Source organism: Lissotriton vulgaris, chromosome 1_1, assembly GCF_964263255.1.
Source record: "Lissotriton vulgaris chromosome 1_1, aLisVul1.2, whole genome shotgun sequence".
Taxonomy (NCBI): Eukaryota; Metazoa; Chordata; class Amphibia; order Caudata; family Salamandridae; genus Lissotriton; species Lissotriton vulgaris.
This window is the reverse complement of record NC_141685.1, coordinates 223,838,724-223,855,931: the sequence shown is the minus strand read 5'-3', so window position 1 is coordinate 223,855,931 and position 17,208 is coordinate 223,838,724. Positions and strand designations below refer to the sequence as shown.

At 43.2% G+C, this 17,208-nt stretch overlaps 1 protein-coding gene across 3 annotated transcripts in view; it reads left to right on the top strand.

The window, feature by feature from the left end:
- CENPQ (centromere protein Q) overlaps window positions 1-7,677 on the top strand; it is a 142,494-nt gene extending 134,817 nt beyond the window's left edge. For all 3 annotated transcript variants that reach the window (XM_086952231.1, XM_086952229.1, XM_086952230.1), the window contains exons 9-10: window positions 3,406-3,477; window positions 5,083-7,677. In XM_086952231.1, the coding sequence (XP_086808357.1) occupies window positions 3,406-3,477; window positions 5,083-5,283 (273 nt within the window). In that variant the 3' untranslated portion in view covers window positions 5,284-7,677. The remainder of the gene's footprint in view (window positions 1-3,405; window positions 3,478-5,082) is intronic.
- The last annotated feature ends 9,531 nt before the right edge of the window (window positions 7,678-17,208 follow it).

Genomic DNA, 17,208 nt, shown 5'->3' with positions numbered 1-17,208 from the left:
TATCAGATCCAAACAACTTCCGACCTATCACCAGCAGCATGACTCTAAAAAAATTGCTTGAAAAATGCGTTCACTCTCAGCTATGCAAACCTATTAAGAAATATCAACTCCTGGATTCCCATCAGTCAGGATTCAGAGCGGGGCACAGCACCGAAGCAGCACTAACTCACATTGTTGATGCCGTGAGATCCCTCGACCAAAATGTCTCTTGTCTCTTGATCCTTCTAGACCTGTCCTCAGCCTTCGATACCATCAAACACAAAAACTTGATTGATCTCCTACAACATAGTCTGGGATTGTCGGGCCCGGTCCTAAACTGGTTTTCGTCCTTCCTTCACAACCGCGCGCAAAGGATCAAAGTTAATCATGCCCTCGCTTCCAGTACCCTTGTCCTTATTGGAGTCACTCTACGCTCTCGCCCACTCTTTTCAGTCTATTTATGGAACCTCTTGCGGTCATTTTGAACAGAGCTAAAATCCAATACCACATGTATGCGGATGACACGCAATTGTACCTGAAGATCTCCTCTCAAGAGGACATAAACATGTTAAATACTGCACTTGCTCAAACTCAACAATGGCTAGCTCAGAATCATCTCCCACTAAATACTCTCAAAACGGAATTTCTGTTGATCACCCGACCTAATCCCTCAGATCCTACCCTAGACTGGATTAAACACCTAACTGCTCTGAACTGCACTCCTCACGTTGTAGACTCTGCCAAATCTTTAGGCATCACCTTGGATAAACCCCTTAACATGCAGGCACACATAAGTGCGACTACTAGGGGAGTCAATTTCCAACTCAACACACTGAAGAAAATCAAACCATTCTCCCCCCCCCGAAGATCTCAGACCGGCGATTCAATCCATGATTATCCCAAGATTGGAATTCGGGCTGGTGACCCTCGCAAGACTTCCCAAAGCTAGCTTGACTCCTCTCCGAGCCACATTGAATGTATCGGCCAGGCTTTTAACGGGTTCTAGGAAATTTGATCACATTTCACCCGACCTTTTGCAGCTAAACTGGCTATCCATTGAAACAAGAATACGACTCAAGATAGCCTGTCTGACTCATAAAGCCATACACTACAATACCCCAAACTATCAAGCTAATAAACTTGAACTATCGGGCTCTAACAGGAACCTCAGAAGTACGTCCACCCTTTTCCTGAAATCTCCAAGATTCCAAAAGTAAAGATTGTACAACCGTGTGATCTCCGGTCTCGCTCCAAGAATTTGGAACTCCTTGCCAACAGAGATCAGATCAAATCCTTCCTCTGCTTCCTTTAAAAAACTGGTTAAAAGGCTACTAATTAACGAACGATAGCGAGCTGATCATGTTCGTGCGTTCTGCTAATAACCAAAATCTTGAAATATTCCTCACTGATGTTCTATGACATATTTTTCCCTTCTTTTTGTTCTAATCATAGACAGCCCCTTTAACTGCATCAACTGTTGATTGTAAGATGATTTTTTTTTTCTTCTTTCCCCCCGTAGCGCTAAATTGCACGAACAATACTAATGTAATACCTTCCTTATGTTCTGTATAATTGCTTACTACAACGCTGTACAGCGCTCTGATACCCCCTTGGGTCTTGTTCGAGCTCTATAAAACTTTCAAAATAAATAAATAAACGGGTGCCTGGAGTAAACATCACCTGTCGCTACTGGGAAGAATTGCGTCGGTTAAAATTGTCTTTTTACCGAAGGAGCTTTATCTATTCCAAACCCTACCTGCGTTGCCTCCCCAGGGGGTGATAACTTCCTTACAGCGAGACATCAATCAGTTTGTCTCGGCCGGAGCACTACCACAGATGAGTAAGGCCCTGGGATATATGAAGCCCAAAGCTGGTGGTTTGGGGATACCGGACTCCCTAGCTCCTATAAAGCGGCACAACTGAGGTATTTAGTGGAATGAGCAAGGCCGGAATCAGAAAAAAGATGGCTCTTTCAGGATAGAGGTTTGGCAGGGATTCCGCTCTGGAAGGTCCCCTTTTTAAAGCGGGCTCAACGACCGAGCGGATTGATGGGTTCGCCCATCACCAAATCCGTGCAGAAGGTCTGGGAGGGGGTGGTGACAACAAAGAATCTCACTACCTTCCCTTCCCTTCCCCTTTAACCCCCTGTTTGGTAATAGTGAATTTGCACCTGGGATGTCAGATAAAGCTTTTCCGGCATGGCGGGACACCTCTTGTCGATCGATAGGCCACCTGTTTGATCTCTCTGGAGTTCTTCCATGTTTCTCAAATGAAGCTTGAGTAAGGTATTTCCGAGTCCGAGAGGTGGTGAGAGGGGGTGAGGGAACAGGGGTCCCGTCGGCTGACCAAATATGAAAAATGGCTAATTACCAAACTCACTGATAAAGGACTCATATCTGATATGTATGACATGATTAGACATAGCCCACAAACATGGGTCACACCTAAGCCAATGGAAGTGGGGGGGCAACTGGGTGGGGAGCTGATGCAGAAAGACAGAGAAGGTATTTATTATAGGGCAAAACATACAGCTCGCAATGTTGCCAGTAGAGAAATCACTAGAAAAATAGCTACTTATTGGTATCTCACACCAGGGTGTCTCCATAGGGGTGATCCACAGCGGAGCTCTAAATGCTGGCGGGGTTGCGACAACGAAGGAACATTGCTTCACATTTTGTGGGGTTGTCCACTGCTGTCTCAATATTGGACTAGAATCCTTAACGAGTTAGACAAGCTATTTGACACACAGATCCTTAGATTCCCGTCTGTTATCCTAGGCCTACCAATCACATACCCACTTAAAAGCACTAGAGGCCGTCAAATGGGGTTAGCACTGGGCGCAGTGTTGCAAAATATATTGTCTCACTGGGGCTCCACCACCTCCCCTACACACGTGGGTTGGCTGCAAAGACTCTGGCATATTCTGGGGATGGAACGGATCTCTGCTACCCTGAACAACACCACTGATTAATTCCAGAAGGTTTGGAGTCCATTTCTAACACTGCTCTCGTAGGAGTTTAATTAAATCACCCAGCCCAAATACCTGAGAGTGTTGCATCTCTCGAACTTATGGACAGACCACGCATAAATTCTTATTGTTTGCTAGTGCTGTATCACACGCAGGAGTGGGACCTGCTCAAGGTGCAATGAAGACTACCGGATGGGGGTGAGGAGGAGGGAGGGAGTTTGAGAATTTGGTTTGTTATGAAGGCAGGACAATCATGGGTGCCACCCATTTCCTGTTATATGATAGACTGATCAGTGCACTTCCTGTGCAGACAAAGTGTTCATTCCTGTGTTTGCACTTTGTGCGACTGGCGCCCTCTATTGCATTGTATGATTTATGCCTTGGTATTGTTTCTATTTTTGGACAATGCTAATAAACACATTTAAACATAAATAACGTACTGTCATTGATCTCCATAGGCACTGGACACTGCTGAGAACATTCACCCTATGGAGCTCCCCAAGGCAAGCTTTGATGCCCCCCTGCTGCAGGTGAGCTGGTGTCTGCACTGGGAGCACATTCTTAGCAGCATTGGGCAGACTTTTCCTTTGGGAGGGAGTGAGTGAAGGGCTTGTAAGTATGAGAGTGTGATCTGTGGAAAGAGGCAGGGGCTCCTAGAGAATATGTAGAGAGGAGGATCGGTGGAGACCTTGGAAATGTTTGAAGATCAAGGAAGAGCAATATGTGGGTGAAGCTCATTGAAACTTATTATTACAGAGGTTTATATAGCGCAAACTTGACCCGAAGGTATCGGGTATCAAAGCGCTTTAAACAAGCACCAATTGCGTTCATTTTTGTTAGGCACAGGGAGATTAAGCGATGAATCACCTCTCCCCAAACTTAACTGTATGGAAACTTAACTAGGGTAACTATGGAGGTAGCTAATGTACCAAAGCATCAGACAGACTAGTACACACATGGGGAGGAAGGAACCAAGAGAGAGAGTGTGGACCTTGGGAGTAAGCTTTAAAAGCTGGTTGGGGGGAACAATGGAAAATGTGGCAAGTTAGCATAAGAGAATATGCTCCCACCCAATCAGAGGCAGCGCTTAAGTTTATATATGTGAACAACCTATGGATAGCAAGGAGTGTTACATATTTAACCATTGATGACTGTGGCATAAGCTTGCTTTGGACTATGGTGGGAAGGGGATAGCGTGAAGCTTAGGTTAATCAGCCAAAGAGGCCTTGAGAAAGCAGTACAACAGTTTTGCTAACTCCTTGTACATTTAGTTGTAGATGGTTCTTAATTGTACAGAATGGACCCGTTGTGTTAAAAAATATGTTTACGCAGTACCTTTCTCAAATTTAAAGACAATCGTGAATTAGGCAGCCTGAAGGTTGTAAGTTCCTGCCGTGGAGGTCTGCAAAGGCAAGTGTTGGCGGGATCAGCACCACAGCTTATGCTAGGGTGAATGGGGCATTTATACATAATTTCCCTGTCTTTATTTTATATTGTCCCTCTTCCTTCAATTCTCTCTTCTCTCCTTTCATGTCTATTCTTTTTCTAGTTTACTTTGATCATTCCTCCCCAGCCTGTCTGAACCTTCCTCTCCTGGTTTCCCTTGACCCTACTACAGTGTATATTTACTTACCAACTTGCATTCCTCTCTTTTCCTTCCGCCAGTGCATTGTATCTCTGCTCTCACTTTATGTATCCTCTCATGTTACTCTGTCTTTATTCCTTTCTGTTTACTGGTCCCTCCCCTTCTAACCTTCCCTCACCTGGTCTGGTAGTTTCCTTATCTTGGCTTCTGCCACCCTTGGGTCTCTTCCTTCTTTTCCTGGTCTTTCTAGATCTTCCATCTCTGTAATCCATTGGGTTTGTCTTTACCTGGTCCCACCTATAAACTTCCCTGTCCTAATTCAACTAACCATTTCTACTCTTGCCTCTCTCTCAACCTTCACTGTTTTGGTGCTGCTCAAGACTCCCTTCACTACCCTCTGTTTTGTAGTGAAGGGAGTCCTGATTGTATCATCCGGACTTTAGCTGCGTCGCTTTATCTATTGTACACTGCAGTGTCCACTGCTGTGTGTTTCATTTCTTGACCAAGGAGGCATCTTTTTAATACAGTGACTGGTCCATTCTCTCTACAGGAGGAAGTGCTAAAGATCACAAACCAGGAGGCCCTCCTGCAGGAGCTTTGCTCATCTAGGAGCTTGCCGGGGACAAGGGATGTAAGGGCACTGATTCAACAAGCCTATGCAGAGGTGGACAATCTCTGTGTCCAAGAGAAACCAGGATCTAGCAAAGAGCATCATCTAGCCACCAAAACCAAGAATGTCCGCTATCATTGATCATGTTTTAACCCCCAAACCACTGACTACCTGCAGGAGCAGGGCCGGTCTCCAGAAACAACTGCATCACTATTCTTTCCCACAGCAAAATCCACTCCTCAAGCCACCAACCCTACTTGTGTCCTAATGGGGAAATTGTGGAACAGCACCTGTAAGTACCGGTGTTCATATTCCCTCACGGCTGCCTTCTTTTAAAATCTACCAGTTTTTCTACATTCCCAAGAGACTAAGGTGAGTGCATCAGAGCTCCTAGAACACTACTCCAGTACTATTCTCTCTCACAAAAGTTGGGTGAATGGCCAGGTCATAGAAACAAGAGTCCTACGTCTTTCTCGGCTGGTGGTCTGCTTTTCCCAACTTCTAAAATCAACAGCAGCACTGATCTCCCACTGCTTGGGTGCAGTGTGTGATTCTAAACCAACCCAACAGAGTTACCAACAAGCACATCCTAAAGGCAGCAGCTGGACACTCACAAAGCCGGATTCTAAATCCTAAGCTTTAAAACTCTTCCCTAACCTACTTCTAAAACCCTTAAGATGTGACTTTCTAACAGGTGGTGTATGGCCCAGATTACAAACTTTTGGTATTACAACTCTCTCACAACTAGCTTATGCACACTGTAACACCCTTCCACCTACACTTCTTGCCCTTTAAGCCATCAAATGTGAGCATTAGCCTAAGGACTGGTCTAATGCTTGCATCATGTACATTTAACATATTTTATTACATTTTCTTTCCGCCAGTTTTGATTGAGGGGAAACTCCATGCAGGAAAGGTACATACTGATGAATGCGGGGCCCACAAAGAGGCTGGAACCACAGCAGTTGTCACCTTTCACTGCAGCACTGATTTACTTGAAAGCGGCTGCTGAATTGTTCTTATTCTCTTCTTTGATGTTCTCCAACTGGCTAGGGTTGGGGTAGTAAGCAATGGGTTGGCTATACCGAGGAGTCATTTTCTCCATGCCCCTTCCCATATTGTTGTAGCATGCATCCTTTCTTGGGAAGTGGTATCATGTAGTCTCCAAAGGTGAAGCACTCTGTGTTGGTCAGACTGTTTTTTTTATTATTAGCAAAGCATCATCTCTCCATGTGTGACTGTAAGGCCCTCCAAATGAATACGTAAACTCACTGAAAATATCAGAACTGCAACAGTTTGTATGAATATTTGTGTACTTCCATGATGCTAGTTTTATGTTTGGATTTGGTGCTATCAAAGCACCTCTCTGGTCCATGAAGTGTCTGTCTCTCTCTGTCTCTGTCTCTCTCTCTCTCTGTCTCTTCCATATGAACCTCAGTCTTCACAAGCGAACATTTGGCACTGGAGCTGTGGTATAAACAATTGCCTCCTTCAACTTCCTACTCAAAGAAGAGGTGTCCGCCCATATGAATCACTTAACTGCCAAAATTTTATTTTTTTTACGTCTGATTTAAATAGATTTTCATCCTTGACCTTAATTGAAAAAGGCTATTTTTATGGTTGTTGTGTAGTTCAATTGTGTTACTGGCTTTGGTAAATGGAAACTCATTGACTTGTGCCTTCTCTAACGACACTGGGTTCACATTATATAGTTGTTAATAGGACTTGCTAATAGGGAAGAACCATTCTATAACCATTGTTAATTTTAGAAGTTTTTAGAATGTATGTGTATATTATGATAGTTCTGCTGCGTAGATCGAGTAAAATATTTATCAGGGATGTTGTAAACTATGCTAAATTGAATAATGAGATTTTGATAACTTTGAAAATATATTTACCAGAGAAACTAGTGAAAATGCAAATGTTTTGTGAATATGTATATACTGCATATTAATTTTGGGGTTACGTCGAAATGCTGTATTCTGATATAAAATGTAAAGGCCTGATTATGATCTTGGCAGATGGGATACTCCATCACAAACGTGAAGGATAATCTACCCACCAAATTGCAAGTTCCATAGGATATAATGGAATTTTAATTTGGCGGATGGCATATCCGTCCCATTTGTGACAGACTAATCCTGTCGGCCAAGATCATAATTGGTCTTAAAGTGTTTATAGAGGCCTCACTTGATGAAATAAATAAGGAATATTGTTACCAACTGAATAAGAAATAATCTTGACCTGAAGACGATTGTGTCGATGGAAATAGAGTGGATAAGGAACACTGACACTTATCATTTCTGAAATCCCATTCAGAGCTAAGGTTTCTAACGGAGCTGTTTCTAAGTAGAGGGCAGTTGTGTTTAATTCAAAGGATATTAGGAACATAAAAAAGAATAAACTAGAATTTTATGTGCAAGATCACCATAAGGGTTGATTATGATTTTACTGTAAATAGCGTGGTTTGCTTGTTTGGATTCTTTAATGTGTATATCAAAGATTAATAAAATTGTTTGTATGTTTTAGTTACAATATGGACTCCGGTTTTAGAAATTATTTGAGAAAGGCGTTCTCACATATACGCACACTTATTATTGGGAATGAGTTCCACAAAATAGGGAGAAGGTATCTTGATTTAATAAAGAGACTCCTCGTTAGGAAAATAAGAAATAAACAACATGACATATAATTTAGATTGTCTCTCTAAAGTCAAGGGGATATGTATTTGAACTTCATCCATCCATCCATCCCTTATCAACTTTATAAACATACCATTTCTGACTTCTGAGAAGATAAAATCTCAGCTAGATGAAATAACAAATCTACTCCGGCTATACCTAACCTTGCAGTGTCTGGATTCAGCTTGTTTTAAACTTGACAATACTCCAACCAGAACCGTATTACCTTGTAGGTTCCTATTACCTCTCCATATCCATTTGGCCTCTTTTCCAGCTGAAAAATCATTTACAGTCTCTTAATACTCTGGTTTCTTGTTAATAGAACGACTTACATTATAAGGAAACCAATTTTTCACTAACTTTAAACATCAAGTACAGCACTAGATCAATCAGAGTGCACATCCAAGAAGCTTCAGTCTTCAACTGAAGATCAGAGGTTTAACATTCCAGAATAACCTAGCAACTAAGGCACTAGGATACAACCATATGATAGAATACATACAATAAAGGAGATTGCAGAAAAACAAAGGAAATAAGAAAGCATAGGATATAACACTTTATTTGATGGTCTTGGTCAAGTTCCAACACAGAGTGTGATCTGTTGTGACCATGTAAAGTGTAAACGCTTTTCAAATTCTACATGTTGCTTACTGCTGTATTGTGTTCAAATTAAATTATTAAGAAACTCTTGCCCTTGATTGTCCAGATCACTAAAGTCTCCCAAGCATAACATCCTACATAGGTCGAAGTTATAAGGCAGATTAGCCCTTCTATGACAACATAATGCTTTACACTTCTGAAGACGCACCTTTTTAGAGAGACTTCATTTAGGCCTGATTCTTATATTCTGAAGCGTCTCCTTTCTTGCGTCTTGCTAGAACTCAGCTCCGGGACCCTCCTTTTTTGGAGAAGCTGTCTCGCTTTATAAACTCATTAATTCATTCATTCATTTCTTAGTTCAGAATTTGTGTGTTAAATTATAAAGCATGAAATTGGGTTTGAATTACCACTGCGTCCATGAACACTTTCTTAGGGACAGTTAGCAATCCAGAAAGCACGGACACCACATCAACTATGTATTGAGTGGGGTTGAGTGAGGCACATTCAAGCGTTGGTGCACTGAACAAGGTTCGGGCATCTGTGGGAGTGAGAGACAAACCTTGTAGAGCAAAGCCAGCGTTTTAGTTTAAGCAATACTATTTTCGCGACTCTGAAGTTGCACTGAGTCCTATCAAACAGGTCTCAATGCCAATGCTCTTGCCCTTAAAAATGTGCATGTTTAATTAGCTCACCCACAATTGATTTAAGTTAATTTACTTATAAGTCCCTAGTACATGGTACCAGGTGTACCCAGAGTCTGTAAGTTAAGTGTCCCTCGTGGACAGCAGCACTTATTGTGCCACCACGAGTGAGACAGAGCAAAGCGCGACTCCCAGTTCGACATTGCCTACTGCCAGAGCAGTTTTGTAACTGCTAACATTACTTTGTCATTAAACCAATGGCAAAGTCCAAACCTTGCGTTGTAATATTTATAAGTCACTCCTATTGTAGGCCTACTGAGCCCCAATGGCAGGATGCATTATATTAACCCCTTGCATGCTAATGACGGCCCCCAGCCGTCATGAACTACGGTGCTCGTGTGCTGATGACGGCTGGGGTCCGTCATAAACCCGCCCACTCGCGATTCTGCCGCACAGGCGCAGAATCGCGGCCGCATGGAAGGGGTTAAAAACATCAACATGTTTTTGTCTTAACTTTAAATGTCCTGACCGTAAAAAACCTGCATTGTGGTTTGTACTGTGGAAAGGCTAGTAGCCCCATTGACGAGTATAGAGCTAGTTACAAACTGACAGCTCAGCGGTTCTAACTTGCAAATGGGATTACCAAATATGGACTTCAAGGTATCAAACAAATCACTGCATTAAACCCGCTCAAGACAAATGCAATGTACCTTTTGCACAAATGGCAACTTTAGAAAGTTACCGCTTTGCTTTCCAAAGTTTCTAGTAGCTGTTTACAGTTGCACACAAGTTGCTGTTCTCAAGACAGACTTCCCACCTCCTGTAGAGCACTGTGAACGATTCTCAGGAAGAGGAACACAGGATCTGCCAAGTGTAGAGGTGTGACCTCCACCTGACAGGATGGCTAGATTGGATGTGGATCCAAAAGGCGAGCTTCAAATGGGAAGACAACTTTGAAGGGCAAATGTTAGTCACACACATGAGGGGTTGCTCTTATGTTTTTGCAGACTGGCTGGAATCTCAGAGTAAGCTATGGTCAAACAGTTTTTTTCAAAGCGTGTGCAATCCCAAGTTAGGCACTCCTCTGATATGTGCTAGGGAGCTCCAGACACCAAGAGAGAGGTGCTTCCATGTTGAGTTTAGGCATAATAGTGCATTCTGGGTTAGCTAAATGCCAAACTGTGTTTGAAATCCTTATTTGGCAAGAGGAGACCTGATGCCTAGTTAGTCGCCACATTCCCTTAGACTCGAATCAGGTAGAAAGTGGCACCCTTAGAAACCAGACCTCAGACATCTGTACTAGAGAAAGAGAGGACCGAACAAGGACTGCCCTTCTGTTCACTGAGCCAAGCAAAGGTAGCCTGCACCAAAGGCTGGACTGCTTCTGCCAAATCACAGGCTAACAAAATAGAAATGTGTCTGTGGTACACCACTTGAGGTAAAGTGGTCCCTCAAAAGTTGCACCAAAAGCCTGCTGGACCCAGGGGGAGAGTTGTCAAAGTGCAGTATGGTCGCCCAGCACAGAAGTTACTGCAAGTTAAAGGGAACAGATGGTAGCAACTGTTTTTGTGCTGGGCTTCATCTGGGCGTCTCAGGAAATAGACCCTGAGGCCAAAGTCACCCACTGTGTTCGTGGACCTAGGGGTGGCCACAGTAAGAGCACCGACACCAGCTCAACATCCTTGAACATTTCAGCATCCTGCTTTCCTTGCATCAGGACCACTGCATTGACACTATGGCGAGTCTCTCCTTGGACCTGGAACTAGACTCAAAACTGGTTAAACTTCGAGGTAACTGTTGAACTGGACCTGAATGGTCCCTGCGACTCCCTGTCAGAGTTGGTCCCCAGAAGAATGCCTTTATAGCCGTTTTCAAGTTACTTGTTATGGCTAACCCTAAACTGTGTGTCGCTGCAGATAAGCATGATTTACTGCACTAAGTGAAAAGCTGTGATTCATTGTTCCTTTAAAAAATTCTTGATTAATTTTCCAGTGGATGTTTTATTGTTCGAGGTGTTTATTTTGTTTTCTCCAAATGGCTTTAATACTGTTGTAGTATTACAGCAGTAAGTCAAAAACAACATTGCATCAGTCATGTTCAGTCAAGTGCGCAAACATAAATGAAATCATTAACACAGTGGTCAGGAATAAAGAGTCTGCTGACAAGCAACATATCAAGAGTCTTATTGTACTTAATGAGGCTATGCTAAAGACAATGTATTGCACCTCATCACTGGGTTGATTATCAACAATGATTTGCTAGCAGCACTTGAGCTTTTCTTTCATGGTAACAGATATTGTCTCAGAGGATCCCAGTTATCACTGCCCTTGGATGTGGAAGTAACGTATTATAGGTCTCCGACTGTTTGTTAAACCCAAACTAAATCCTTCACCCGGTTCTCACTTCCCGGCAGTCTGCTTCTGCCCACAATATCGCTATCCCTCTTTGAGCCATCAGCAGCGCTAAGGCCATTAACGTCATATATGTTATAGAAATATCCTGAACATAGCCCAACAGTGGCGTTGGGCCTAACAGTCACCAGTTATAATACTACGTTTTTCAAAAATCTCACCCCAGTATCGATTCACTGCTGAGCACTCCTACGCCAGGTGATAAAATCCCGCCACTGATGCAGAACATAATGGCATCTTGTATCCATTGTAAGGCTATGCATTGGCATACTAAGCAGGGTATGGTATTGCCTGTACAGGTATTTGGAATTCACAAGCCAATTCTTATCGTTAGCAGCTACCCTATGCATACAGCAGTATGACCAATTATCATCTCCAAAGGAGGGTGCAAGAGAGCCAGCCAGCACTATGTCTGCACTGACGTGAGACTCCTGCCGTCCAGGTTATCTATTGTGCCCTAAATGACACCATTACGCCATAAAAATATGTTGGCTGGCTTCTAGACACTGCAGAGAGTCGATCAATGCCGATTCTGGGCAAAACTGCATGGGTTACATGCCATAGCAATGCCATGGCCCTACATACTTCTTCCTATGCCAAGTGGCAGTAATGGTGGCTGCCGTGGCGCCTGATACAGATTCGAAAACTGAAGGCTGCGGTGAGCTGCGCAGGGCACAGCTGCTAAGGAAATATGGGTTATACCTAATGGTTCCCTTTCTTTGGTGGGAAAGTGCTTTGCATGAGACACCAGCCAAGGGGAGCATTTGGCAAGACCCAGCCTGCATAATATGACGCCTGCTGCTGAACGGCCCGTGCACAGCGAGTCTGAAATTCAGAAGCCTTGAGCACCACTTAATTGCTAATGACTGACGCTCCCCTCTGCATTATGCACAGGTATATGCCAGCGGGCTGTGGCGTTTACCTACCCGATGACTGTGACGGTGGATGGGCAGGATATCAGCTACAAGGTGCACCTGTTGAGACCTGTTGTTGGGTGAAGTGCGATGTGTGAGCTGATGATTGAATACACCTCATTCAATGGTTGGGGGGCCTTTGATAAAACTTAGGCCATCGGGGATCCCTCACTGTGCCTTCGGGAGACGTGTACTAGCCCTGACATTTGGTTATCTGGCGAGTTCTTGTGAATACATGGGGTCTCAGCAAATTGCTGGAGACATGCTTGCATCGCTGGATTGACAAACTACTTTGTAGGTGATTTGTGCCTTCACTGGAGACGGGAGCTCATTTCAAACTCACCATTGTACCATCTGAGGGTCTTCCACAAGTCTGCTCGTGCCCTCCTAGCTGCTATGTGGGGGTGAGGCAGGACTGCATGGCCACGGAAACCTATTTTCATCTATCCCATGCACTTGTGGTCCTGGGGGCCCCTGGATACAGCAGGACGAACGGAGTCCCCCCTGTTGGTACTAGCCCTGTCAGTCTGTTGGTGGCCACATCATAGTCGCCCTGTTTAGCTCACCGCCCTCTATGAACATGGGGGAAACAGATGGGCGGCAAACTAAATTGCAGTTTGACTCCTGCAGATCCACATGTGCCCGCGGTGGCAGCATGGACAAAGTGGGCATGGAAGTTTCACCCCTGGATGACCAAAGCTACAGACATGAAGGCATTGCTAACCACCATGCAACAAAGTCTCACATCGATTGAAACCAAAATGGACACAATGTGCACTAGGATGGACTCTACCACACAGAAGTTGCAAAAACAAAATGGCCATGTAGCGGAAACAGGACAGAGAATCTCCGAGGTCGAGGACACTGTCTCAACTCGCAGCTGGCAGCTCCTCAACATGGAGAAAGTTCTTAACATAATCTCCACCAAAAATTAAGATTAAGAGGCAAGGCCTTGCAGAAACAATTTGCAGAAAATGAGGATTCCGGAGTCCACCAACACAGAAAGAATGGAGAACTTTGTTAGGCGCTTGCTCACCATGCTATTTGTGGCAGATACCTTCTCCAAGTTGTTAATAGTTGAAAAAGCTCACCGCGCATTAATGACCTGCCCCCCACCGGACGCCCCTTCAAGACCGTTCATTGCCAAAATAATAAACTATTGCGATAGAGACACGGCCATTCGCCTGGCAGGGGAAAATTGCTCTTTACAGGTTGATGGCAATGTGGTGACCTCATACCCTCACTTCACCATAGCAGGTCAGGAGGCTCAAAGGAAATTTATACCAATCAAGCAGAAGTTTAAACTTGGCAATATTCTACACGCAATGCTAAAGTCTGCACGCACATCTTCAATAAGCTGCACATCCACACCTTCTAAACCCGGTTAGATCTGCCCCGCAGAGGATAGATACAGCTGATGGGGTTTTTAGAATGCTCAGAGGGAGAGGCGCTCTGCCTAGTGTGGACGTTCGGTGTGTCTTAATGGCTAGGTATTGGCAAGGTGCGTAAGAGCGAACGGAAAAGACCCCTTAACCGTTCAACAGAACATCTGAAAAGACCTTCACAACAATGAAAACAGCAAAGCTCTCGCACACAATAAGCAAGGTATTACAGTGGTAGTTATGTAACAGTTGATATTATAAACATATAGCCAATGAATTGACAGATGCAATTTCTTATGTATATTCTTTAAGATGGGTAGTTTAATGAGTCCACAACCAGCCGACACGTGTTTCGTCGTGTGGGAACAACTCACAACGACTCTTCAGGGCTGGCAACAAAAAAAAAACATAAGGGAATGTGTATAGAATATTTCTTTACATACAGCGCATTTAAAAAAGACAAATTCTCTAGTCAATATCATGCACTGGTGACTCAAGGTGATTTATTCATAGACCACTAGTGTGCCGCCTATTCCCACGAACCATAAGTGGAGTTGATGTGGTTTACGTGATCAGAGTGGTGGTTCTTGGAGAAAAGAAAAACGATTGTGACAATGTGTGTTTCAATATACTATTTCTCCTATGCGACTTGATAGTCAATCATGTTATTGTGGGAAAGACGGAATTGCAATTTCACCAAGGTCATATTTTTGTGCCATATTAAAACAAGTCCATCACTCCAAAGGTCTCATCTGAAAACGTGATTGGTAGAGTGTTTAGTCATACGAACTCTTTCATCGAGTGACTTCATGCAGGTCCCAGGTGCGTGAATGTTAAAGAAAAAACCTAGGTGCCTGAAAGAAAGTGCCTACCTTGTGGCACGACCTACACTCATGTAGGTCAGGAAGAAAATATTCACAAGGAATCCGAATCTGTGATGGGGGAAAAGAAGCATATGAAGGGGCAATTGTAGATCGAAAAGCCATTGCGGCAGAGAGAAGAGATGAAGCACCTACACGTTTCGGAGATTTGTGGAAATTAATGTGAGTTTTTATCATACGTTTCATGATATCTATATTAGTATCCACCAGTATGACTGCGTGTATAACTAATGACTATTGGGCCAGTCTACCTGTTAACTTATGTAAATTCAGGATCACAACTTACCCTTGATATAGTGACACTGGTTTGGTTGTCCGTCTTTGTAGTCAAGTTTTCGAGAAAGAATATATATATATCTGGCATTCATGAGCACATAGGGTCAACGAGTGCTATTTAGTCACGCTAAAATAAAAGAAAGCCAAGTGTTACGGTGTTTCAAAGTTGCTACGCAAGTTGAGAAACGGTGCAGTTTGAGTATCTCTCTCTCATAGAATTTAGTTAAAAGGTACCTTGATACGTGTACATATTAAGAATGTAACCGGGAGGGGATCCACAATCCGGTTCCAGATCCTGCGTGTATGGCTGGAATCATGGAGTTATCTGACAGAAAACAGGAAGGGGTGGGGGGAAAAGAAAGCGATAACAGCCACGGTTAGTGCTGCCTTCGACTTGGGTAGACCATAACATGTATGATCCTATTTCTTATAGACTAAACATTTTGCGTTGTTAAGCACCGTACTCACCAACTCTGTGGCATCCAGCCTCATTTGTTTCCCGGTCGCCGTTTTCCAACAACGGACACGTGACCGGAAGGAGGAAACGACTTTAAGGAGTACGCCTAAGAAACACTAGACCGAATATAATGATATGATCGCCGCCATGTTGGGGATCCTAGTTCTCTTGCATCATATCTAGCGGCGAGATGACCCGAAATTTATTTTACAGGGAAAGGAAGAGTTTCAATTTGAGAAACCGTATATTGGTGTTAGTGAAGAAGATAATATGCGATTGTGTGCGCATCAGAAAGACGTGTGTCCAGCGTCAAATTAAGATGACAATTGAGTGAAGAAAAACGTGTGTCTACTGTTAAATTAAGATCACAATTAAGCGAACGCACTTAGATGTCGAAAAACGAATTAATGTTATGTATGAATCTCATCAATTAAGATGATATTTCCGACCGCTAGGGTTTCAAAACATGGGACATGGATGTGTCCTCTGTGGTGATCGCGTATGAGCGAGTGAGTCGACGTTTCCTGAGCATTTTCAAATTAGTCTTTCGTGAAGTGAAGTTAACCCACCCCTTAGTGGGTTTTGTGACTTGATACATTTCAATATCCGTAACGTAATGTTGTTATATGATAAGAGCAAATGTATACAATAATAATGACCATAAAGGACCTTTTGTGCCCTTGGTTAGATACAATGTAGGATTTCATAGGTATTGTTACATAAAACACAACAGTATAGTTACATGTATTGTCATTGGATCAGAAGATTACACATATTAGGCTTAGTATATTGGCTGTATTAGTTCATTCAAAGTCTATATGGTATTCTATGGACCCCCTCTGTTGTGGAGTATTCGATTTCAGTCACCCAAGAAGAATTGTAATTCTGGGTCAAAGTTAAGCCTGTGTTCCACGCACTGTAAGCGCATGATCCACATGCCTTCCTTTCGTCTTAGTGTGAGTTCTCGGTTTCCACCTCTGATATTCAGTGGAATCACATCAATGCCATAGAAGCGCACTTTGATTTCATCCTCCATTGGTTGGCATTCTGCAACGTGTAAAGCCACTGGATATTTAGGGTCTCTTTTTTGTATGGCTCTCATGTGTTCTGCCAGTCTGTCCTTTAGAGCCCTGATGGTGTTGCCTGCATAATATTTGCCACATGGGCATTCTATAATGTAGACAACAAACTTGGTCAGACATGTAATGTTTTGTTTGATGTTGTACACAGTTTTGTCAAATCCTTTAAAGGTTCTAGTCCTGTGTTTCCCCCATCTGCACATAGAACAGAAACCACATTTATAGAAGCCTGTGCTACGTTTGGTCAACCAATTTTGGGCTGTAGTGTTAAGGGGAACGGTGGGACTGAGTTTGTTCCTTAGTGTTTGTCCTTTTTTGTAGGTTATTTATGGTTTGTCAGGTATCCATTCTTTAAGAACGGAATCTGCTGTGAGGAGGCTCCACTGTTTGTTGAAACTCTTCCTCACAGTCTGGTGTAATGCGTTATATTCTGTGATTAGTTTCACTTGATTGTTGGTGGACTTAGGCTCCATGCATTTCTTCAGACAATCTGGTCTTGTGGTTTGTCTTATTCTCTTTTCTGCCTTCTTTATGGATTCTTTAGGGTATCCTCTTCTCAAAAACCTGTCATTCATGTTAGTGATACAGTTGTTGAATTCAGTTTGTTCACTGCAATTGCGCCTGGCTCTGAGATATTCACCATATGGGATTGAACGTATTTGATGTAGTGGATGTGAACTTGTCGCGTGGAGAATGGAATTGCAAGAAGTGGGTTTTCTATAGAGTTTGCTGTGTAGTGTGTTG